General features: G+C 40.8%; 1 protein-coding gene across 1 annotated transcript in view; it reads right to left on the reverse strand.

Annotated features, from left to right (window-relative positions):
* The window catches only part of LOC138743605 (collagen alpha-4(IV) chain-like), a 121,506-nt gene that overhangs the window by 23,371 nt on the left and 71,215 nt on the right, over positions 1-26,920 (reverse strand). Inside the window, exons 14-27 of the mRNA XM_069899120.1 lie at positions 26,309-26,362; positions 25,689-25,760; positions 22,727-22,771; positions 21,548-21,601; positions 17,693-17,759; positions 16,292-16,390; positions 10,967-11,125; positions 9,675-9,767; positions 8,471-8,625; positions 6,728-6,800; positions 5,111-5,217; positions 3,493-3,676; positions 1,248-1,310; positions 815-922 (exon numbers count right to left, since the gene is read on the reverse strand). Of these exons, the coding sequence (XP_069755221.1) occupies positions 815-922; positions 1,248-1,310; positions 3,493-3,676; positions 5,111-5,217; positions 6,728-6,800; positions 8,471-8,625; positions 9,675-9,767; positions 10,967-11,125; positions 16,292-16,390; positions 17,693-17,759; positions 21,548-21,601; positions 22,727-22,771; positions 25,689-25,760; positions 26,309-26,362 (1,333 nt within the window). The remainder of the gene's footprint in view (positions 1-814; positions 923-1,247; positions 1,311-3,492; positions 3,677-5,110; positions 5,218-6,727; positions 6,801-8,470; positions 8,626-9,674; positions 9,768-10,966; positions 11,126-16,291; positions 16,391-17,692; positions 17,760-21,547; positions 21,602-22,726; positions 22,772-25,688; positions 25,761-26,308; positions 26,363-26,920) is intronic.

Consider the following 26,920-nt stretch of genomic DNA (forward strand, 5'->3'; position numbering starts at 1 on the left):
CGAAAGGCACAGGGACACTTTGTTCATTTATTGGAAGATCATAAGAAATATATCAACAATAATCCTGCCTCCAGACCTGATGTAGAGTTTCAACCTCCAGAGATGCTACCTGACTGCTGAGTTCTTTGAGTAGTTTGTTTTACGACCACAGAAAAATTGATTAAGACAAGGCAAAAAAAAAAAGTGACTTAGGAAAAAAATTAGAGACTAATAGGGGGAATTTGATAAAGTTAATTGCAGTTTCTGTTCCTGCCCAGTTTCTACATCAAGTAATTCAATGTGAGCAGGCATTCAAAACTGCGGCATTCGTCCTTCTGAATGTTCAAGAACTACATCACTACCTACATCTCAATGTTGTTTTGTAACCAGCAATGCATGCTTAGGGTTAGGGCTGTCCACTGAAAATTTGACAGGATGCCCGTTGTTGTTGACACACAATCCACAAGACGAGAGCTGTAAAACTAACTGCTGCTCAATGTAGAAATGAATGCCATGATAATACTCTTCATTACCGTGCCGGAGGTACGAGCTATTTTCAGCACAAAGTACATTCCTATAGAGCAAATACCCAAATGAAGGAGATTAACTCACACTGAGGAAGAGCTAAAATAATAGTTTAGAAATAAATGACATTACCTTCCATCAGGCAGCAGTTACATTTTTCTTGAACACATACATATAGCATCTGAATGACGAAGCGTTGCCCATTTACCAAGAACTATTTAGCATGTTATGATTCACTTCTGATCAGGATTTTTAGAGAAGTGGGACAATATTGACCTAGTTTGACTTTTCAAATTCCTTCTAGTCCCACCTGTTGCTCCAGACTGTATCGTCAGGCCAGGATCACCTTTGATGCCTTTTAACCCATCAAAGCCATGCTCTCCATTTCTGCCGGGTATCCCTTGACTACCTTTTGGGCCTGAGGAAGAGAAAAATGTTTTAAAAAAGAGTCAATTCTGGCATGAGTTCAATCTTAATCCGAATTGCAGCAATAATTGTCAACTGGGAGCTTATAAATGGGCAACGGGAACATACAGTAGGTTCCTTTTCTGATGCATAACACATGGAAAATTATGGACAAGATTTGGGTTATTCTCAAAATTCTCTCTCAATATCCTGTCAATTTCCTTGGATGCTGAAGGCAGTAATGACACTGCTGTTTGCTGTACGAGAACTGGCACTCCATCACAATTAAATATTAAGTTCATCAATTTCATGTATTGATCCTATTTAAAGCTAAACACCTGGAGGTCCCGGCATTCCTTTCAAGCCATCTGAACCTGGGATTGAAAGACAGATGCAGTCACCTGCAGAAAAAGAAAACAATGGCCATAAGTAACTGATCCAATGGAGGATTAATTCAAATGTAGTTTCAGAGAATGCCAGAATTATGCATCCATAATATCAGCTAAAACGTGATAACCTTATCAAATTCAGTCTGCTTCAAAGTCTTGTAGTAAGAAGCTCCAAATGAATGAGAAATTCTATATTTGTAAACAGATCTGAAGGTATTGGATTGTCATAAAACTGACAAGGTCTGAAACTTAGGCATGGAATCTATTGGAAATGCTACCCATCTGAAATCAAAATTAATGCCCAAGTTATTACCAGTAAGAGGGCAATAAAAAGAATCAAATCAGCTTGTCCGAAGGGTCCTTCATGCTAAATGCAAGTACGAGACTCTAGCCCAGTGGTTCTCAACCTTTTTCTTTCCACTCACATACCACTTTTAGTATTCCCTATGCCATATGTTCTCTGCGATTAGTAAGGGATTACATAAGGTAGTATGTAAGTCAAAAAGTTTGAAAACAACAGTTTTAATCGTACCTAACTGACTCGTTATGTGCATGGTTTCATAACTTCAAAGGAAATGGGCCAATGACAATTTTTCTCAAGCAAAATATTTCAGTAACAATTAGGTCTAGAGCAGTGATTCCCCACTCCTGGGGTATAAAGCTTCTCTCTCCACATCTCATTTAGGTATGTGATAACAATATTGCTATTCACACTTGCCTAACCAACTATTAAGCTATCAATTATAAAGAAACGGTGACCTATCTTCACCTGAGTAGGGGGGGGGGGGGGGTGCATGGAAGCCTGCAGCTGATGTCCTCACAATGATGTTCCTGTAGGACTACAAATCACTGCAATAAATCAGCAAGCTTGCTTCCACAATGTACCCTGGAGTCTATAATTGATGTAGCAATTGTGCACCAGGTGAACATAGAGATTCAAAGCTCCTTACAGCATATCAATGCCAAATTCAGACCCCAGGAAATGGTTAGAATTTAAAGAAATTATGCAAACATTAACAAAAAAATTTATTGTAGGTACATAAACCCAAAGAAAAGTAATTCATTTTGTAATTATTATAACAAAATATGTGTAATATGGATCATTACACAGGACAAGATGCAACTAAAAACCATTTTTAGTATTTTGACACATCTAAACTAATGCAAAAAATTTTATTCCTTGTGGTATGCATTCAATCTCTTTTGCCCCAGAAGAGACAATACTGGAGCATACCACTGCCTTAAATTGGAAACCATCTAGTGAGGTGGTTGGTCAGCCACTAGAACCTACTCCTCCACTCTCTATGACTTTCAATGACGCAGCTAAACACTGTTCTCCTGTCCTTCCAGCACACACCACTTGGGAAGGGTCTACACTCCACCTCTTTTCAGGAAATGAGGTTGGTGGGGGAATCTCCCTGAGATCAGAAGCCATAATTCTATTAGTTTCAAAATTGTCATGGAAAAAGATAGGACTGGAGCCCAAGATAAAATCCAAAGAAAGTTTTTTTTTTCCCTACAGCCATCAGGCTTCTGAATGAACCCCAAAAGAGTGGTCTCAACACAGCGGCGCCAAAAGGGGTGGGCATTGGCAGACATTGCCCCCCAAATGAGCTATTGTGTCCTCACCCACCCGCAGCACTATCGCCACTAGACTCCATGTGCTATAAGCACAGTGCATTTGTGTGTTATGTCAGAGGGAGGGAGAAGTGTGACGGCAGCGCACGAAGGAGGTTCACGGCAGGTAGGCACCACCACCACCCACCCCCACTGAGTGAGTTTTCAAACATCACAGTGAGACCCCCATGGATACCCAAATGCCCCCGATTAAACTTGTCCTGACACAGACTCTGGTTCTCATGCTCCTCTTTTCTGTACTAATCAGCACCTCCCCTCCCTCCCCACAAAGGAGAGGGTAGACAGGAATGGACAGAGTGACAAAGCACAAGGATCCACACTACAGCTTTGCACCTATATAATGCAGGTACAGTTGCCAAATTTTGAGGAAGGTGTTATATTAATGAGTTTGACTTCCATGTAACCGCTATGCACTTCCTGGCCACCACCAAAGCAATCAACACAAAAAATAAGATATTGGCCTGTACTCCATTAGATTTTCAGCTTTATGTTACATTATCTTTCTTTTTAACAGTTATCTCTGAATTCTAAATTGGATATATTCAGGAGACTTTACCTCTTTGGCCTTTAATGCCCTTGGGACCTGGAGGTCCTGGAAAACCTTCATCTCCGACAGGGCCCAGTTGGCCTGTTGAACCACGAAAACCTATTCCTGGAGGTCCAGGTTGACCTGCAAAACCTGAAGGCCCTGGAGAACCAGGTAATCCCTTGACTCCAGGTATTCCATTCTTAGATTCACCCTGCATGAAATATAAATATACAGAGAATGCAATGCTATAAACTCTTCAACATGATGAAAAATAACAGAGGTTGATTTGAATGGGCAGTTAAAATCATTTTAGTTATTCATCCATCATAGAACTATTAGAGCACAACTGGTTTCAATTTTCACTTTTTCTTCTTGGCCTCGAGAATAATTTTATATGCGCAAGGGCAGCACAAAGGCACAGTCAGTGGAGCTGTCACAACTCCGGCAACTCAGGTTCAAGCCTGTTGTTCAGTGCTGTCTGTGCAGTGTTTGCACGTCCTTCTTGTAAATGCATGTGCTTCCTTCAGGTGCTTGGGTTTCCTCCCAGATCCCAAAAGATGTACAAGAGTATATTGCTGTACCTCATATTGATGAGTAGCATAAAATTCAGGTGGGACTGACGGGGGAAGAGGATGGATGGATTGGCATTGCAAGCTGAAATCAGAAGTTGAATGGCTTCTTTCTATGCACGAGTATTATGAAATAGTCTTGAAAGTGTCCGTTCCTTTGCGAAAGATTCTTAGTTTACATTTTCCTTCAGCTTAATTCCTAATTTAAAAAAAACTTGGTTGGAACTTGTCAAGAATAATAAATGTCTCTGTATGTTTAGGTGATGAGAACCACACACAGCTCTGTCAATGGGATCTGAGAATAACATTGGTTCCTAATTCTGCCTCCTGCTAGGCAGGTATCAGTGAGGGGTAAGGATAGTTAGTGCAGGGGTAGTTTATGAGTTTATGGCCAAAGGTCTGGTTACGTCAAGCCCTCACTCCTTATCCCATCTTCCAACTTCTACCACATATCACCCTGGTAGAGTATCTCATAACATCATGTAAGGGCGTTGGAGTTCTTTTCCATCTTTTATATCCTGGCAACTTGAAAGTTTAGAGCATCCCATACATCCAGCAGGGGAAGAGTATTTAACATTAAGATGACCAATTTCACCGTTGCAACTTTCTACACAACAGCAACGGACTCGGTGGAAAATGGTAATTAAAAATTCTTTACTGTTCCCCTGCTCCTTGGGACCCACTAGTCCACTTAAAACAAATGTAAAAGAATTGAGTTTTTATAATATATTTTATGACCTAAAAACCTCAGAATTTTACAAAAAGTGAGGTGCTATTTTCAAGTTTTGCCATTGTTGACGACTCCCAGACTTTGGGAGCAATATTCTTCTTTCACCTGAAACAAAATCTTTGTTTCATCTACTCAACTGCCATCTAGTCAAAAGGGATAGAATTCATTCAAGTGTTCACCTAATCTCCCACCAGTATTACAATAAAAGGAGTACCACACCTCCCCCTGAAATCCAAAAACATTTTGCTATTAAAAGACCAAGGGGGATTACTCACTAAAATTCTAATGAGCTAATGAGAATGTGGGTGAAACATCATAACAAGATGAGAGCAACACATTTACATACAGGAAGTCCAGGCTCGCCAATTATCCCAGGATTTCCAGACTGACCAGGTTGACCTGGTGTTCCTTGCGCACCTCTCGGTCCAGGATCACCCTGATCTCCTTTCTCTCCTGTGGAAGGAAAAGATACAACCATTTCACTTGCATAAGCCTTGTAAATATTAACATGAATGTGAAGCAATCTGATCCCTTTCAGAGGTGTGTGGAAGTGCTCATCAAGGGCAAACGGTTCCTTTGCTTCATTGCAAAAATTAGGTATGAGAATAAAATATGCAGAGACTAAATGACCCTCATTCTGACATAATATTTGTGATTGTAGCCCAGCAAGCTTTGAAGAATTAAATGCATTTTATCGATGATTATTGCTGTTCCACACAACAGAATGCAAGGGTCTGCACTATCCATTAAAAGAACAAAAAGTAACTTGCTTTCTTAGTTCAATAGAACGTACTTAGTTTTTTTTCTCCCTGAGGTACAGTGCATTTTAACAGTCAACTCTTCATCCATTCATCCTAATTCCAGGTTACTTTCAGGAGAATTGTGCATCATGACATTATTTATGTACCTGCCTCACCGTCCAACATTGGAAGTCCCGTGTGAGATACTTATAGATCAAGATGTGCGAGTGAAGAAAGTTAACTTTTGTCAAACCATCATTAAACCAATGACCACAAGGCATTCTATTGGGCTTTTGTGCAGTGGAGTCGAAATGAATTTTTAAAAAAAGGTGAAAGTTACTTCATGCATTTACTGTCCTGTTAATCAAGATGTGAACATGAGTTACTCACATCAAGGTAGGATTTAACTAGTTGGCTCTGGCTTAGTTTAAAGTGAGCTCGATCTGTTGTTTTATTTTGAGCTCGATCTGACGTTGATGAGACCACATGATCCACTGCTGTCATGTTGGTCCTCCATCAGAACAATCCCTGGATGTTCACTCCCTGATCTTCTTCCCACCAGTACTACAGCCCCACACTCTGAATGTGTCCTCATATCTCACAAACCTCTGTTCCCTCAGCCCTTTACCTACCAACTACCAAGTGACAACTTTCTGCAGATGGTGAAAATCTGCAATAAAAGCAGAAAATGCTGGAAACGCCCAGCAGGTTTGGCAGCATCTATGGAAAAGGTGCTAATTTCAGGATAAACTGAATATAACCCCTACCCACTTTGGGCTAATTTTCTCTCTACCCTCCTGTCATGCTTCAGTTACCCCACCCTTCCAACCAAAGCCTTCCTCCATCAATGAACGACAGCAGAGATCACTAGTACAAAATAATATTGTGCAAAGGATGGAGGTCTTGCACAAAATTCTATAAAATTCTGGCCCCTAATCAATCTTTTTGTAAAATGGACCCGACAACATCTGACCCATGTTTGGATAAATATTTAAAAAAAATAAACTTTGGTCTAAATGTCCATTAATTAGTGGAAATCCAAACACTCCTTAATCATACCTCACAATCTTTAAACCATTATTCAAAATTGCACAAATTAGTTGACTCGCAATAATGAATAGATGAAATGCTGAGGTGCTAACACTGTTCAAACATTCAACAATGCAGACTACACATCTTGACAATATTATTGAACAAGCGACTGCATGCAGGGCTGGCTTTACCTTTCCTTCCATCTTGACAGGAATCCCCTTTCTGGCCCTTTGCCCCCAAAGGCCCTTGTTCTCCAGGAGGTCCCTGTGGAGTTAAATAATCATATTCAGATTTTTAAAAAACCCTGCAAAACTTGTTTCATTTTGGGGCAATTCAGTTTTCTTAATTCTTGAATTAAGGCATGTTTTTTTCTGGGCAATGGATTAGTCATGCATATCAACCTCTTTAATATCAGGCAACTCAAAGCTCATTCTGCATTGTCCAAACTCTCCATTCATTTCAACTTAATGGAGAGCAATTATGCATCAATTATTAAGTGTAATGGACTGAAGGATCAAGTTGCATTCTAACCAGCAGCATATTATTTCTCATTTTTTGCTCGAATTTGATGTGATTAAGGCAACCCAAACATGGAGTCAGGGATCCCAGTACTCCTAACGTTCACTAAGTGCTTTCAAACTTCCTTGTAAAATGGGGTTAACCGGGCAATTTTCAGCGTCATCCAAAGTCAACCAGGTCCCTGTCCTGCCTCGGGGGGGTAGTCAGGGAACCCAGTTAAACTTACCCAGGACATGTCGACCGGCGGCTTGAACAGCAAAATGGCCGACTCGGTTACTCCTGAGTGTCAGCACTTATGCACTGGTGTCACAGCAAAACCTCGGCTGAAGTATCTGTGGTGATCAGGGGTGAGAGAGGGGTTGCTGCTAGAGCCTGGGGTGGAGAAGTGGAAGGGTGAGAGGTTGCTGCCACGAGTGGGAGACACGGGGGCCACAATCGGGGAGTGAGCACTGCCATGGGAAGGAGAGGTCGATGTCACGGGGGGTGGGGGGGGCGTGCCATGATCAGAGGGAGAGGGGTCGCTGCCACGGGGCAGAGGGGTTGGCTGCCGCAGGTTGGGGGGAAACGCAATTGACGGTGTGAGGGAGACTGACAACTGGTTGGGGGATGGGGGAGACTAGTTTGCGTGATGCGTCACTTACCACATCATCGTGGGGGTAGGATCCCCCTTAAATCACCGGGTTGGAGATTTACTGGGGCTATCCCCCCTCATCTTAAAAGGTGCTGGAGGGACCTTTTCCCCACTAATCACACCTGGGCCCCAGGAAGGCTACCAAGGTGCTGCAGCTTAAAAGCATCGACTCTCTCCACCATCTGGACCCTTGATGTGCCAGTTAATGACAAAGCATACAACCCGTGTCTCACTCGATTGCCCGTCTCTTCTGCACAGATAGAATAGCAAGCTCTCCTCCAATACTTAACATTCTTTCATCCTCAAGGCACAAAAGGTCAAAGGCTGGAAGATGGGATTAGTAGGGATGGAACATTATGGGCCAAAAAGCCACCTTCTGTACTGTACGACTCTGAGATCAATGGATTCTGGAATTGTATACTCGAGCATCCTGAGAATTCTTCCCAATGCAGAATGCAAGATAGCAACATACTACCATCATTTCAAGAGCAACTATTGGTGAGCAATTAATTCTGACATTGCCAGCATCTTTTATATCATCTAATCACCCTTCAATTCAGAGCTAGATTTGTGCCAGTAGCCCAGCTAAGATATACTTCCCACAAACCAATCCTGATTGTAAAATTACAACCAACAAGTGTACAGCTACCAGATCTATATGAATCAACATGTTCCATATATTACACCTGATTTAAAAATAAACTCCCAATTGAGCAGCAGTTCAAGAGTTACTTTCCCCTAATTATGAGTTTTCAGGCCAATGCTAATAGTGTACGATGCTCACAGCAGGTCCTGGCAATCCAGCAAATCCTGGTAGTCCACGGTTACCCTGTTCTCCCTTTCTTCCAGAAATTCCAGGATTCCCTGGAATGCCTGGATTACCTGGATTTCCTGGAGGTCCTCGAACGTTGAGGCAGAAGTTACATTCCCCTGCATCTCCTGCCAAAATAGTACACAAGAACAGATGACCGTAAGAGGAGGAATAGTCCAAATGGCCCCAGTACCTCAACCTCAGCTGTCCTTTTGGTTGTTGATCCCTAAAGCCAATAACACTGGACAATGAAGAATTTGCTTCCACTACAGTTTTGTGTGTATTTTATGAATTTGGGGTTGACGATCATGAAAATCACCTTAAAAATTTGTTGTCCAGTGTAATCAATTTTTCTCTGAAATACCAAATGATTCTCCCCCACTCTCCAAGGTCACAGATTCCAAAGATTTGCAATCTACTTTAAACGAAGAAACACCTCTCCAGCTCATTCATGTAACTTTCATTCCTTACACTGAAGTTATGCTTTAAGGCTGAAACTCTCCAACCAGGCAAACATCCTTCTACAGTAAAGACCCTGGTATCCAGAATTTAAACAACTGGCAGCCTCATGCAACCAGCAAAAATGAACAAAAAATTGAGGAAAATAAATAAAAATAAATAAGAATAAAAATAATAGGTAAAAAAAAGTTTAAAATTGGCAAGCCTTGACATTAGTTCACCAGTTCCCGCCTTGTGAATGGTTTAGTTTGAGAAGGTCGGAAGGTGGTTGCATACAAGGACCCAAGTTGAAAGAAAAAAAAGAGAGATCCATGAGATATGAATATTCAGGCACACTATTCTTTTACAAATGGCTGTCTGAGCAGATTCAAGTTTCGTCACGATATCTGTACATTAGACTTGTCTGGTGAGCAGAAATCAGCAGATCATGAGGCAGCAGATATGTTTAAGTTAGACATTGTAAGAGTAACTCTCAAGCAACCAGAAAATACACTTATCCAGCATCTACCAATCCCTATCGCTGTTGGATACCAAGGGTTTTATTATATTGTCAAGTAACCTCAAAATATTGGTAAGATACCATTTCATTCGTTTCAGTCTATCCTGTTCAACAACTCCTCATCAAAGGGATAAATCCCACGTCTTTTCTACCCAATTTCAATGCATGTTTTTCCCTCCTGTTACTTTAACAAAATGCAACTTTAAATCTGACACTTACCTTTTAAACCAACTGCCCCTTTATGACCTGGATGTCCTTTGAAACCACTTGGACCTGGTGGCCCTGGTGCTCCAGGTGCTTCACAAAGAAAACCTGTACTTTCATCCAGACAAAGGTTATCAGTGTGTACAAAGTCACATTTCTACTTTCAACATATTATTGCAATTAGTCCTTTGGCTAGTAATCCATTAAATAATTTATCAGTCCTTGGTTACATTTCTATTTTGAAGATCCAAGCAAAGCATTTTTATCCAACCAGATGGCATTAACATAGGCTTCTCTAATTTGCATTAACCCCATTCCTTTCCCCCCCCCCAAGTCTCCCTCTTGCCCCATTCCTCGGTCTCCTTTCTTCCAACCCCACCCTCTTCCTTCCTCCTCCTATCAAAGAACTTGCCTCTCCCCACTGCTTCTCTGCGGCACCTGGTGTTCCTAGGTAGTCTGATTTTGGAAGCAAAGCAGGCTCAGGACTGGTCAGTACTTGGAGGGGAACTTGGGAACATCAGGTGCTGTGGGTTTCTATGAGGGGCACCGGACAAAGTGGTGACCCTGTCTGCCTTATGGTCGACAACAGTCAATAAAGAATTTCACGTATGTTACATTCTAAATGTAATATTACATGACAATAATGGAACCTTTAACCTTTGTTCTCTTTTACTCTCCCTTCTATATCTACCCATGACCTCCCACTGGTTCACCTGTGCTCCTCCCTCTGCCTCTTCCTCCCTCCTCTCCTCTTACCATTTTTATTCACACACTTGCCTGTTTTTGCTTATATCTGATGAAGTGCCCAGGCCTGAATCTTTAGTTACCCTTAACTTCCTATGGATGCTGAGTTTCTCCAACGCACTTGTGTATTGCATTCAACCTCAGCATCTGCAGGAATTCTTGTCTAACAAGATTATGTTTGACCTGATTTCGTGGGATCCAGACCCAATGACGTGATTTGGGATCCATTCTACTGTACGTATTCAGTGTGCTCTGCTGAGATAGAAATCTCTGATTGAAATAAAGGCTTTTACACAGTTTTCATTCCAACTACAAAGTACCCTGGAGCACATGACTGAATACTCCCGACACAGAAGAAACTCAAATGCTGGAAGCACTGAGCTGTTTGGGTAGCATTCAATCGATAGAAAACATTTTGTGCAGGGGCCCTAAAAGGATCCAAATGTTTCCAGAATTTGCAGTTTTTGCTTTGAATTTACAACTTCTGCAAATTTTTTTCTTCAAGTATGGTTGTTTTTATACAGCCGCTATTCAATTGGATATCTGGTCATGTTTTCATATACCTGGGCTGCCTTTGGGACCAGGGAGACCTCGGGGACCTTCCAAACCTTGATGCCCTGGAGGACCACCTTTCGGTTCAGTTGGACACTCATCACTTCCTTTCTGTCCTTTCTCTCCTTTAGGACCCTGAAGTCCTGGAACCCCCAATAAGCCTGGTAAACCTGAACAAATAAGATTTCATTGTGATAATGTGAACAATTATATTATCTGGAAACTCTATCAAGCAACGTGACATTTTACAAACAACAATCATTCCTTGATTTTCTTTGTCCTGTTCAGAGTTGCACAGTTTTTGCGACCATGGAAATAGCCGATCAAGTCTGTACCAGCTCCGTTGTAAGAGCAATCCAATGAGTCCCACTAATGGCTTGGGGTTCAGCCCATCTAGGATGTTTATGCATGCTCCCATAAATGCAGAAGTCTGAAATGAGCTGGAGATTAAATGGCTGGAACTGGAGATGAAATGAGCTGATGTCAAAGAGTGATGCATCTTCTACTAGATTCACTTTCATTAGGTGAGTGAAACACTGATGTGTTGCTGGGAGGAGAATGAGAGGTGACTTAATTCAAAGTACATAATTCATGGTTTTGACAGGACAGAAGTGGGGTGGCCGTTGGTCTTTCAAAACAGGGCTTATGACAAAAAGTATGTATGAAAGGGTACTGAATCTGGAACTCTACAGAAGGAGGGTGTGTTTAAAGGATTAAACCAGATTCTGATTCTTGCAGAGGTACTTGAACCACAATGTTCTTGAATCATCCAATATTGGGCTCTCCCAGAGAACCTGGTCTTCCCAGTACCACAAAAACAGCTGCCAGGGAAATTAACAATGTACCTTCATACTTGCACCAACAACACCTTCCTTCCTCCACTGATGTGCAGCTTGGCCCTGAATTCCCAAGTGCCAATCTGATACCTTGTAATTCTCCATCCACCTGCCAAGCACAGTTGGTTTCTTGATTTCTTTCCTATTCTTCAAAAACCTTCCCACAGTACATCCTGAAGCCAGCCTCCAAATGAGTACTGGGTGGCACATTTTCCACGGCTCCATAAGAGTGCACTCGAATATCTGGGGACTTCATATGTAAAATGGATTTGGAGTAGTCAAGACTATTTTGCCAGTATGCAAACATAATGTGGCTGATAATGTGGCAAAAGGATTTAATGAATTTAAAACTAGGATTAGTAAATGTCATTCAAAATGTCTTTATTGTGAAAGAATCATGGTTTAAGAATTTTAGCAATGGTAAAATAGTTTCAAGCAAATATTTTAAAAGGCATTCAATCAGTACACTTGAATTAGTGAAGAAAGTTTATTGTCATATACAAAAATAAAATGTTGAGATCCAGTGAGGGTCTTTCTTGCTGCAGATCCCCAGTTAAGACAAACACACTAACACAAATTATGATGCCTTGAAAAGAAAAGAGAAACCATAGTCTTCACATGACTGCCCTATTTTTGCTGATGTTCAATTATAGGATCCAACCTACAATTTCCCACACAGCCAATTGCTGATCTCGCCCCTTCCACCTGAGAGCTCCCCAAAAGGAGAGAAGAAAAGTCACTGGAGAAGACAATCCTAAGGCTTCCTTGTGGCCGGCTCAAGAATGGAATTGGTAGAAGCTGGGAAATAGGTTGAGCTTTGTCCAAAGACTTCATTTAGCCTGAAGAGCATGCAGCAAGATGATGATGGGAGCGCAACAAAATTATCATTTAATTTCTATTTCTATCACAGGAGAGTCCGAACAGAGCCTTGACCCAGTAGAGAATGATATACCATTTTCAAGGTTGGCAGGTACATCACTCTCTAAATATTCACAACTCCCGTAATGTTGGTCGAGCAGAACCCTTCAGGTCATTTGCACCAGATGTTATCTCTGTTATGTCTCACATGTATATGAGAAGAGCCAGTAATGTCAAAAATAAATATCTGATTCAAAATGGGTCAGAGATAAAAACCATAGACCATTACAGCACAGAAACAGGACCTTAGAGTCTGGGCCAAACTATTATTCTGCCTGGTCCCATTGACTTGCAGCTGGAACAATGTCCCTCCATACCCCTCTCATCCACATAGCTGTCCAAATCTCTTTCAGCCTTTTCCAAGTGAGAGTCCCAGCTCAGGGGACATGCTGGCGGACCTGGCTTTGTTCACACTGTGCCTTGTATACGCCATCCCTACCTGTCTTAAGTTGCCTTGAATGCTTCTTTCAAAATGTTCTGGGGTTATAGGACAATTGGGTGTAATTGGGCAGCACAGACTCGTGGCCCAAAAGGGCCTGTTACCATACTGCAAGTCTAATTTTTAAATTTAAGTTTTAATTTAAAATTTAAATTCAATCATTCAGGTTTTTATAGGAAATGCATATTGGACTCTTTCCTTCCATTCAGATCAAAAACAGAACCCAGAGTCAGAAGGACTATGTCGTTCATTGTGCATCAATTTTCTTCTAATTCTTTGCTGTATTAGAACATAACAGCACAGTACAGGTCCTTTGGCTGTTGATGTGCCAACCTATTTTTGCCTACCAAAAATAAAAAATGAAACTCTCCCTACCTCATAACCATCAATATTTCTTTCATCCATGTTCCTGTCTAGTAATCTCTTAAATGCCCCTAATGTCCCAGCCTCCACCACCAGCCCTGGCAAAGTATTCCAGGCACCCACAACTCTGTGTAAAAACAAACTTACCCCAATATCTCCCCTAAACTTTCCTCTCTTCACTTTATACAGATGTCCTCTGGTGTTTGCTGGCTGTCTACCTTATCTATGTCTCTAAGGAACTTGTAGACCTCTATTAAGTCAGCTCTCATCCTTCTGCACTCCAAAGAGAAAAGTCCTAGCTCTAAGAATTATTTACCAATCCAGGCAAAATCATGGTAAATCTCCTCTACACCCTCTCCATAGCTTCCACATCCTTCCTATAGAGAGGTGACCAGAACTGAACACAATATTCTTTGTGTGGTCTCACTAGAGATTTGTAGAGCTGCAACATAACCTCTCAATGCTTGAACTCAATCTCCCAACTAATGAATCCCAGCATCCCATAGGCCTTAACTATTGTACAACTTGCATGGCAATCTTGAGAGGTGTGTGGATTTAGACCCCAAGATTCTTCTGTTCTTCCACCCTATGTACTTAGCCTTCAGATTTGACCTTCCAAAATGCATCACCTCACATTTATCTGGATTGATTCCCATCTGCCACTTTTCCGTCCAAATCAGCACCCTGTCGATATCCTTTTGTAACCTTCAACAAACCTTCCTATTGACAACTCCTTCAACCTTTGCATCAACTGCATTCATTGACCCATCCTTCCACTTCTTCATCTAGCTCATTTATAAAAGTCACAAATAGCAGGGGTCTCAGAACAGATCCTTGCAGAACTCCATTAGTCACCGACCTCCAGGCAGAATACTTTCCGTCCACGACTACTCTCTGCTTTCTACAGGCAAGGCAATTCTGAATCCACGCAGCCAAGGTTCCATGGATCCCATGCCTCATGACTTTCTGAATGAGTCTCCCATGGGGGAATTTGTCAAGCGTCTTACTAAAATCCATATACACCTGATCTACCACCCTACCTTCATTTTTTTGTTACTTCCTCAAAAATCTCAATTAGGCTCATGAGACCATATTGACTGTTCCTGAGAAGACTGCACTTTTCCAAATGCTCATAAATCCTGTCCTTAAGAATCCTCTCCAATAGTTTGCACACCACTGATGTAAGACTCACTCCCAGGATTATCCTTAAGGTAACCACATTTGCCATTCTTTAATAATCAGGCACCTCCCATGAGGCCAAGGAGGATGCAAAAATCAAAGCCGTTGTCCCAGCTATCTCTTTCCTCCCTTCCCACACCTGGGGTGCATCTCATCCGGCCCTGGGGTCTTATCAAACTTAATATTTTTAAAAAAGATTCAGCACCTCCTCTTTCCTAATCTCAACATGGTCCAGCTCACAAGCTTGTTCTATTCTGACTTTACTTTGACCAAGGTCCTTTTCTCTGGTGAATACTGAATCAAAGTTCTGTATATTTCAGTATACTTGAACCACCCCAAAAAAAAGTTATCCTATAGGCCAGATACAAAAGCAGTGACCTTAAAATTTTACTCAAAATACCACTCGATTGATTCCATAACCCACCCTAGAACAATTTTTTATGCTCCCAGTATATTAAATAAAAAAGTTGCTTCAGTGTACAGAATTTTTTATTGTGCACTTAAATCCATTACCAATGTGGGGTTAAACCAATAAAAGAATTGTAAAATTAAAAAGAAACACACACATTTAAAATCATTACCTTCATTGTCTGAGGTAAAGAGGCTCTACAAGCATATCTGGAGTCTCACGGTTTACACGTCATCACATGGGTCCCAGTCTGAATCTGGTGAGTCAGCTTTATCGTCAGTGACCCACAATAAAACAACCTCTGTACCATCCATTGCAGTTTTTGAAAGATTTTAATACAGTCTCTACTTTCACTTTATCCCATGCTTTGATCACAAAGTCACCCAGCACATCAGGTGATGCAGCACATATTGCCCTGCCTTTTGTAAAGGATTTTTCAGCATTTATCATCCAATTATTCCATGATCTTTAAATGGCTTGTTCAATCAGACATCTTTGCTTGATCTGGTGGCTCCAAGATAACAATTTGATTTTAAAAATTCCTGGTGCACTTGTATCCATGGAAACAACAGAAATGTGTCCAATATTTTCTGGCTCTAATTTACACAGAACTCGCTTTCTCTTTGCACAATTCAGTTATGGACTTCAGATCCCTTGAAAGATCTTCTTTCACGAGTTCTTCATAGCCTCTCTCAGTACATTTATCGTGATCATCCAGAAAACTCTCTATAGTGGTAACATGTTGGTTTATTATATTCAGAGCAAACTGCAAGTTTGCTTTTTATTTAAAAAAAACTGGTTAAGACAGAAGGTAGCAACAGACTGAACCATGAATCGCTTTGTGACAGTGCTTCACCCACCTACCGGCCACACCCATCAGCTCAATCAACATGACAACAGCTCAGTCAACACACGGATGGTACCGGTATGTTGCGGGGGGGTGGGGGTGGGGGGGGGGGTGGCCGTCATCTTATACCACAAATATGGGATAAAACCATGAAATTCAGACTGAAATTGGTCTCGTCTTATCTGAAGGTCGTCTTATCCACCAAAATGTACAGCAGGACCTCCTCCACCTCTAGGCACATGTTGCCTCCTTTATCCTTAAGCAGCCCTACCTTAACTCTTGTCATCCTATTCTTCACATATGCATAGAATTGTATCTGTATATGCTTAAAAATTGGGGTGTTACCTGGTCCAAGTGAGATGCCTGGAGGTCCCGGTGGACCAATAGGACCTGGAACTCCTGGTTCTCCATTCAGGCCTGGAAAACCTGGAACACCTGGATCTCCTGCAACACAAATCCAATGATATTAAGAACAATCTACAGTACTTTTGTCATACATATACATACTTACATGTCTCTCTCATTTTCTTTCTCTCTTAAAGAGAGAGAAAGAGAGAGAGAAAGAGAGAGCATGAGCATGTGTGCCAGGGAGAGCATATATCAGACAAGTTTTTCAAGTCCAACTCCAGAGACATAAGCAGAGAAAACTAGTGGGCATTTAGTGCAGTGAATATGGAAGGAGTGCTGTAATACTGGATAGGCTGACTTTTGGATGACATGTTAAATTGAGGGCACACATGGTTTATCTATCACTGGTGGATGCAGAATATTCCAGGCCCCATGGCAGTAAAAATCCTCAGTGTCCAGAATTCAAGCAAATGGCAAAAAAAAAATGGAGGGAATAGAGAAATAAATAAGAATAAATAAAAGTTTAAAACTGTGAAAGGAAATGTTTTCCAAAGCAGCTCACACAGCCTTGGTGAAGGTGGGAGCAAACATTGAGCCAGTGGAGTGCCCCGCCCGCAGCAACTGTTTGAATAAAGTTGTGTTTGAATAAAATGGCAGATCCCAGGATGAAGAGCCAGCCGATGCCACTCGCTGCCGGAGCAAGTCTCCCAAAGTGTCTCCCGAGCCCTACCTGGTAAGAATCTTTATTTTTATTAGTATGACATTAGTTTAATCATCCCCATTACCTCAAATCACCCCATAACATTCTCAATTACACACTATTTTTGACAGGATAGATTTTTAAAAAATCATGACAGAATTAAAATCCTGCTTAACTCTAAAGCCTATCTTCAATCTATTTAACTGATTCCTCCCCAAAGCTCGTTAATGTGCTGCAGGAGGGTATCATCTAGATAATGGGCAAATGATACCTTTGGGGGAAGTTGATTGGGTGATAATTGCAGGAGATTAACTGTGAGAGACAGTTGGAATGTGCTTTTTCTTGTGTCCCAAGGAAGTACGAATTGCTGGTTACCTAGAATGTAGAATCCACACGAAAATATTTTTACTCAATTTATGTTTTGTTTTGCGCGTTATATGCATGTGCATGTTTTATGTGTGAAAATATGGTGATTCTTAGGCATGCTCTCCCAGCGATTTTTAAAAATATAATTTGTGAATGTGGTGCTACATATGAGCGTTTCTAACCCAGTAGTCAATGTTATCTTGTAATGCTGGGCATTCGACTTTTAAGTATTGATGACAGGCATGGCAGTCGGCAGCTGAATGAACGGTCATTATACAACATTGCACATCAAGCAGTCATTTAATAAAATTGCTCAGTTTGTAGATTCAGACCTTTCTGTGAGTCACAGACCAAAGGGGGGCCTGGTGGTCCTCGGAGTCCTTGATCACCCTTGTCACCCTATAAAAAAAACCATACACATTTACATCACGACAACTCCTCGATATTCACTGACCTTCCCTCTATTTATTTCAGTTCTCCCAATTAGTGGACTGTTAAAAAGTAGATTTTTTTGAGGGGTGGGTGGGAAATTATGCCATCAACCACTTGAAAGGAATGAACTTGTATTGAACAAATAAAACAGATGGAGTTTTTAAAAAAATCATTACCCTGCAGGTAAAGAAAAAAAAAGCATTTATTTGGTATATTTGAAGTTGTCCAATCTTTTAAAGAACAAACACAATCCTTCCTCAACAGCAACATGTGCACCTGAACAAACCCCCAATGCTCCAGGGAATAACATTATGAAAGGCATAGAGGTAGGTAAGATGTTTCTATTGGTGGGGGAGACCAGAACTAGGGGACACAGCCTCAAAATTCAGGGTAGTAGATTTAGGATGGAGGTGAGGAGGAACTAATTTTCCCAAAGGGTGGTGAATCTGTGCAATTCGCTGCCTATTGAAGCAATGGAGGTGACCTCAGTAAATCTATTTAAGGCAAGGTAGGATAGATTTTTACAAAGTAAGGGAATTCAAGGATATGGGGGTAAAAGTAGGAAGGTGGAGGTGAATCTATCAGCCTTGATCTCATTGAATGGCAGAGTAGGCTTTACAGCCCTACTCCTGTTCCTATTTCTTGTGTTCTTATGAATTGAGACCCAGCCTATCCAACCTCTCCCTACAACTCGAGTCCTCTTTTCCAAGCAAAATCTGCTCTGCTCCTCTTCCAATTTATAAATGCCCTTCCTATGGCTGGGCAATCAGAGCGGCGCACAGTACTTTATTGTGGGCTTACCAATGCCACGCACTGCTGAATCACGAGATCCCAACTTTAATACTCTATACCCTGCCCACTGAAGCCAAGCTTGCCAAACACCTTCTTCACCACCTTGTCCTCCTAAGATACCACTTTTATGAAACTATGCACATGTATCCAAGTACCTCAGTTCTACAACACTCTCCAGGGCCCTTCCATTCACCGTGCAAGTTCTGCTCCAGTTTGACTTCCCAAAGTGCAACACCTTGCACTAAGAGTTAAATTCCATTTGGCACTGACATCAAGCTCACTGGCTTTTCAGTTCCCTGACTTGAGCTTGCTGATCTTTTTTTTAAATAATGGCACATTAGCCTCCTTCCAGTCTTTCAGCACTGCACCCTGGCTCAAAGCCCTCTCAGCAAGGGCTTCTGAAATTTCTTCTCTAGCTTCACACAAGGTGAGAAGATGCACTTCATCTGGTTCAGGTAATCTATCCACTCTAGTATGCTCCAAGGCTGCAATCAAACCCTCCCTGGTACTTCTCATATTGTCCTGGGACTCACAATGACATGAGGGCTGAGAAGGTAGAAAACGTAGCCAGGTCCATCACATCCTCTCACCCATTGAAGACATCTATGTGAAGTGCTGCCTCAAGAAGACCATATTCATAAAGGATCCCCACCACCCTGGTCACAACCTCTTCTCACTGCTACCCTCAGGTAGAAGGCCAGCACCTCTAGATTTCTTTCCAACAGATGTCAGGCTCTGGAAAATCCATTTGTAACACTAGTCAGGGATTGATCTGACACCACAAGAAGACCATCTACATTATTGTAACACCACTTTGTTTTGCACTATGGTAATGGAATATTTAATATCTATCTTTTGTGTTTATTATCTCTTTTCTAATTTATGTACACTATTGTAGTTGTTTTATCATGAATTACAAGAATTTTGGTGAATATGTACATTCATGTATATGACAATAAGCTCATTATCATTATCAAACATCATCTCCACATAATGCAGAGTATTTCCAGTAAATGAAAATACAAACAAAAATAGCAGATGCTGAAAATCTGAAATAAAAGTAGAAAATGCTATTAAAACTCAGGTCAAGTAGCAACTGCGAAAGAGAAACAATCAATATTTTGTGAGAATGACCCTTCCTCAATGTTGATCGTCATCATGAATGCTGAATGATTGGCTGAGACTTTCCAGGAGTTTTGCTGTTATTTTGAATATTTCCAGGATTTTGTTTCTGTTTCAGGAGTTCCAGTGTTTACATTTTGTTTTAATTCAATTAATCCTGCATTCATCTTTAAATAATTGTTCATACTGACCCCTACCACCCCCACACAGCATCTTTCAGCTCCTCCCATTGGGAAAGAGATACAGGAGTATCAGAGCTGGCACCGCCAGGCTGAGAAACAGCTTCTTCCCACGGGCAGTGAAAATGCTGAACGACCAAACTCGCGTTAACTATCTGAGACTCTAATATTTACGAAACAATATTTATTTTTAGACACGTATGTTTTTCCTGCATATGTATTGTTTCTCTCTGTGAGTGTTACATCTGATTGTGTTCCCTGCATGTTGTGGACCGGAGAATGCTGTTTTGTACTTGTGCAATTGGATGATAATAAATTTGAACGTGTTATGAGCCCAGAAGACCCCAAAACCCAGCAGCAATAGATATTTACCAAGACAAATGGTTACTGAAACAAAATTTGCTTTTAATTATCTTTAAACATGAAAACAGGATCAAACATTAAATTACTATTAACTTAACGAACCTAACTTAACCCCCTTCTAATTCTAAGCATATGTAATGTGTATTAAGTTCAGAAAAGTTCTTTGATTCACAGTCCAATCTCACTTCTCATTCCTCCAAGTTTACTGGTTGGAGGCCATTCTTATACTGTGCACAGAATTTAACATTTATTAAGTTCACCAGGCCTTGGAGCTTGAAAAGTAAATGGTTACTGCTTAGGAAGGTTCTTGTCATTTTTCAGAGAGAGATTTGTTGTTCACTGGACACCCACAACTGATTCCTTGTAACCAGCCACTTCAGTGTCTTCCCAGATAAACTTGCCCCATCAGGTTATCCAGATGATAATCTCTTTCTTTCAGGTCACCACAGAGTTCCTTTTTGTTTCTCTTATTTCAAATGAAACATTAGGCTGCCAGTTCTCTCCTCTTGTATGGACCACAAGGTCTTTGACCAGGTTGAACGAAGCACTCACAACTTGTCTTCAAAATGGGGTTTTCCACAAGCTTGTCATGTTCCAGTCCCAGCTGCTACTGACTGTAGCACTACAGAACTGAATTCTCTCTCTCTCTCACACACACACAGATAAAAAGCTGGGGTTTTTTCTCTCTGCTTGCAAAATCACATGACCCTCTTAGAACAGCAAGTTCCACCCCAGACAGTCTGTGGCTCTGATGAGTCCTTTCATCTTTTGCCTTTTTGTAAACAACAATCCATTAGTGAAGTCTCAAGAGCAAAGGCTCTTGGCGCCAGCCTGTCTAGCATGAGCAGAGCAGTTTTAAAGTGTTTGTATGTGACCTACACTAAAAAGTCTACCCCAATTTATCTCCCAAAAACATACCTATAATCTGTCACACTTGTTCCTACCAATATTTTATTATAAGTATGGCTGCCTAAACCCATTTCTCTATAGCTAAAACAAAGCAGATGCATTCATTTCATTTGAATTCAATGTAAACCTAGATGTAAAGTCAGTATATCAACCTACTGAATTGGACAGTTTTCTAAAATACAACTATTCCCACTGTGGACCTTTAATTGATGAATATTTGTTATCTTATTCCAATACAGTATTTCTATTGAAACTATAGGGAATGTAGAAACCATTAAAAGTTCAGGAAAAAAAAGATCAAAAATGATTTAAGTGATTGGGGGAAATTCATTTGAATGGTTTGCTTTAATTGGTTACTTTGATACAGATGTTTTAATTCATGAACAGTACCTTTATCCCCAGATTACCATCTGGTCCAGGTCTACCACTGAATCTCTGCTTTCCCTAGAACAGAAAGGGTAAAATACTGTGGTCAAGCGGTGAAGGCAAACCAGGTTTATCTTTTAAAATACAAGTAGCACTATTTTTTTATTATTTATTTTTCACACTATGAACCATACTGACCAAAATACACATAAACATTTCCCTGTTGAATATACACAGTTCATTTTCTCCCCTTCCCCCCCCCTTCCCTCCCTCCTTCCCACCCCCCTCCCTACCCACTAAACGTTCAACATATACAATACATTAAACCCATTAAACAATGTCATCACACAATGAAAATAAACAAGAAAATCGTGTCATCTACTTTTACACACTGGGTCAATTCATTTCATCTTCTCGTTCTGTCATTTTAGGGGGTGGAGGTCCGCGGTAGGGAGTTGTGTAAGTAGTACTATTTAGACCAGTGGTTCTCAACCTTCCCCACCCCCCCCCTCACATACAACCTTAAGTAATCCTTCACTAACCACAGGGTGCCTAAACCATTGATTTAGGCAGAATATTTTATCTCGCATGTTCTTTAAGGTCCTTTCATAACCTATTTTAGCTAAACTCTTACTCAGCTTTCCAAACTGCTCCAACAATCACTTCAGTTTGTGCTTCATTTTGGGGCATTCTTTGATATTAGACATGGTATATAAATGCAAGTTACAATTGATCGATATGATGAGGAATTAACTTAATTCTTCCAATAATAAGTGATACACATGACAGTGTCTGAACTAACTGATCAACTTTTCATTAAACAGGAGAACCAAATTGTGGGCCATCTCCTGAATGTCCTGCAGCACCACTGCTAAGTTCTGATGGTCTGTGCTCACCAGCCCCAGAACCTGGGTCAAAACATTGGGGACAGACCAAGAAGGATGATTGAACTGGAGACATGTGGAGGAAAAAGATGATTATATTCATCTGTGCCAATATTCCTCAAGCAAGAGCCTTTCTTATTATTCTCTCAATGTTTGCATTAAACACAGCTATCAGTCTATGTATGACTAAGGTTGTCCTAGTTTCACCTCAGATATATTTTAAAAAAAATCAGAATCTTCAACTCAAAATGTCACATTTCTTAGAACATTTAATTACAATCAAATACAACGAATAATATAAAAGAGATTTATTTTAAACCTTTCTCCCTGGAACTCCTGGCAAGCCTTGCTTCCCGGAGAAACCCTTAAAAAGAAATCGAACACCATCAGCTCACAGGGCACTTACCAGTGCTGGTAAATTATTTTCTATTTTAAAAGTTTTGTTAACAGTCAAACTTAGTGCAAAATTTTAGTTTAAAAAAGCTAGCATCAGAACGTGAGAACTTTCATGCTAATACGAAACCTTCAATTCAGTCTAAGAATGCCTTGTTAGAGGTAATGAAACAATGCCAGCTGAGAATAACCTTGTGTCCATGAATCAATTCCTTTTGATCAAGTCTTTACCTACACAAGTCATGAAGGGGACATTACCTTGGAGGGAATACATACCAATTCATCAAGAATACAATGAATTAAATGGTGAGGACATTGACTAGTAGTATATTCCCTTGAATAAGATTCTACTCTCGAACGGAGGTGTTTACATAAAACATTTCAGAGAGGCAGATGGAGACATGCTCTTCATGTGAAAGTGTAGAATAAAGGAATATCACTTTATATTGTCAGAAATGATGACAAAATGTCACACAAATGGTTGTGAAATCTGGAACTCCTTCGCAGAGAAACCATAGAAAGTGTTTGATGCCTGGAAAAGCATATTAATTTGATGGAGCTTGATAGGGAAATTAGCATTGTAGCTTATGAATTAAATGCCAAGTTCTAAAGCACATAAAACAACAGATACGCCTCACGACAGAAAAATATTTCATACTTTATGCATTGAGAGAGCTTTTTGATTTTCTGTACTGAAAGGTTTTTCTCCTGTGGGGCAACTGTTGGGGACAGAAAGAATGATACTCAATACTGGATTGTCAGTGGGCGAGTAGGTGATGTACAGACTATTAGCTTTAACGGTCAGAGGGGTTGGGACCTTAATAATAGTGTGGTGAATCAAGATTGGCTGCATTGGAATGGTGAGATTCAGTCCAGAGATTGGTAGAAATGCAGGTTGCCACTCAGGAGATATAGTGGGTGAGGGGTGAAAGTGCTTGGTTTACAATCAGGATTACAGACAGGGTCACTATCATCCCAGGGAAAGGCATGGGTTCACAACCATGGACCCAAGAGAAAACTGCTGCAGGGATCAACTATTTTTCATAAAGAGGACCCACCTGAGGCAGTGATGATACCAGCTAAGGCAGTTCCTCTTAAATACAACAAAATGGGCCACACAGCCACTGTTTTGGTCTCACCCGAGACAAACAGTGCTATAACTGGGCCATGTACACATGGTCTAAAATTCAGAGAAGTGATGTCCAGGCAATGGGTTGGATTCCAGACACCATGGAAATCTGGGAAGGATGACCTGGAGTGAGGAACACACAGGAAGTCCCACGCAAGCCATCATAAAATTAAATCCTGTTCATTTTCAACGGAGTATTTTATTGAAATCAAGTAACAAGGTGAACATAACCTTTCTCTGTAGTTTTGTCAAAATTAAAACTGCCATTAAGGAAACTGGTAAACTTGGGGAAAGTTACTTTCAAAGAAGGAACATCACTTCAAGATTTGGGGGAATGAATTAAATACAGAGATAAGGAGGAACTACTTCTCCCAGCGTGGAGTGAATCTGTGGAATAATTAGTGCAACAATAAAAAAAAGAGAAAAAGATGAGGTAGTGTCTATAGGGGCATTGTCCATTCAGAAATATGATGAAGGAGGGAACAAAGCTGCCTTGGTAATGTTGGGTGTGCGACTTCATGTTCCAGTTCCTCTTTCCCGATGGTAGCAGTGAGAAATGGGCATAGCCTAGGTGGTGAGGGTCCTTGAAGATGGAAGTTGCTTTCTTGGGACACTGCCTTTTAAATATGTACTTAATAGATGAAGATTAATTCCCATGATGGCACTGACCAAGTTCAAAACCCTCTGTAGCCTTTTCCTGTCCTATCCCGTGCATTGGCACCTCCATTACCAGACGATGGTGCAACCAGTCAGAGTGCTCTCCATGGTACACCTTAGAAATTTGCAAGAGTTTTTAGTGACATACTAAATCTCAAACTCATAACAAAATATAGTCACAAGTGGGCTGTATTCATGATTTCCCCAGGATAAATCTTCAGAGATGTTGACACCCAGGAATTTGAAGTTCTTAACACTTTCCACTGCTGACCCCTCGATGAGGACTAGTTTGTGTAGTCTTGGTTTTCCCTTCATGAAGCCCAAGGAAGCAGCAGAAGCTGCCTCATTAAAAGTACTGAAGACATGGATAGATTTTTGTATTATAGGAGCATTAAGGGTTGGGGGAACAGGTGGGTAAGTGAAGTTGAGTCCAAGGCCAGATTAGCCATGAATCGTGCAGCAGGCTTGATGGACCAGTGACCGACTCCTGCTTCTATTTCTTATGTTCTTTTTATAAAATCAATGTGAATAAATGCAGTCATGATATCAATCAAGCTTGATATAATTAAAAGGGAGAAGAGTGATGTGCTCTGTTCCCATGACTGTGGGGCTAGGCACAATTCAAATACCATCTACAAATTTCCCATTGACACCACAGCCGTCCGCAGAATCACAGACAGCAATGAGGAAACGTATGGAAGTGAGATGGCATTCAATGTTAGCAAAACTAAGGAACTGATTATTTACTTCATCAAGGGAAAACCAAGACAACAGAAGGCATCTGAATTAAAAACTGGAGACTGGAGAGAGAAAGGTGGAAGAATGGAAGGGAGAGGTGTCCAGACCAAAAAGTGTTAATTGGATATGATAAGAGGAAAGGTGAGAACTCATTTTGGCTTTTTTGAAAGGAGACAGAGGGAAAAGGAGAGACAGAGACCCACCCCTGTGAGGAAAGGCAACAGGATTTACATTGTCCCACCCACACTGTGGTCGATTCAGCATGCAATGTATTGCACAACAATCAGCCATTGCAAAACAGTTTTCATCGGAAGGGATGCTATAACAAAGGAGACTCTTGTGCAATTTCAATCCTGTTTCTTACCTGATACCCAGGAAAGCCAATAATGCCCGTATCACCTTTTGTGCCTTTAGCTCCAGGATAGTCGGGAAAATTCTAGATGTGAATAATGATCAAAAATTCACCTTCACTCGTCCAGTAACCATTCAAGTAAATATCAAACAATACACTTGTCAAGAAGTAGCAACAATAAAGCTAGGACTCCATATTTGGAATTGTGCACAGATAATGAAATGAAAAATAATTCTGAATCATATAATTGAAAATAGGTCTTCTTATTCCTTATACTTGTGCAGTAAAATTGCTGTTATCCAGAATTCAAGCAAACAGCAAAAAAATTGTGGAAAACAAATAGGTTAAAAAAAATCAAAAGTTTAAAATTGGCGCCTCCTATTGGTTAGTTTGCAAACCAAGCAACAGCAACGTCAAGCAACTGGCAAATTCACTTATTTGGCATCTACCAATCACCGGGGGTTTTTATTGTACTGTTGAGCTGCGTAATTATGGGAAAATGGCAATGATTGCTGTTTTTGAACTGCTATTATCTTCATGACAATGGCTTCCACCAATAATGAGAAGTTGGCGTGTCCGAGACTATGATGCAGCACCAGTTAATGTGTTCAAAAAGAACCTCCTGTACTCACTGAAGGGCCAGGAAATCCTATTGACCCAGAAGCCCCTCTGCGGCCTTTCTCACCCTGAAAGAAAAATGATTGCGTTTACACCCAAGATCGGATTCATTCGGCAGTTCAATGTCATACAAAGTAAATAACTTTATATATACACAAAGTCATTTCCTCCTAGTTCAACACATATTTTATGCATTAATTCATTTGATAAACTATGAATGAATTCTGCAGGGTTAAAGATTAGACTATAGCCCTTTTTCCTCTGGCATCCCAGTTAATTGGCTGTGCAGTGTCCCAGAATAGGAAGCCTTCTGCACCATTTGCACTGGGGCACCCTTAACTGGGACACTAATTGCTTTTCCACTGAACACACTCATCCCCAGGGATCGGAGTGTTCGAGCTTCAACTGGAAATGGATAACTTTTTGCTGTCCCTTTTCCACTGGTTTTATCAACAAACGTCAGGAATATGAATAGGGGTAGAGGCGATTAATCCCCAGTGTGAAATGACGCTCCTTTTCCACTGGACCCTGTCCCAGTAAGTTTCCAGTTAATTTCTGGGACAGGGAGTTAGTGGAAAAGCGGCTTATGTCAATTCTACAATGTTAACTGCATTTACAGACTGACC

The sequence above is a fragment of the Narcine bancroftii genome, chromosome 9, assembly GCF_036971445.1.
Source record: "Narcine bancroftii isolate sNarBan1 chromosome 9, sNarBan1.hap1, whole genome shotgun sequence".
In the NCBI taxonomy this organism is placed as follows: domain Eukaryota; kingdom Metazoa; phylum Chordata; class Chondrichthyes; order Torpediniformes; family Narcinidae; genus Narcine; species Narcine bancroftii.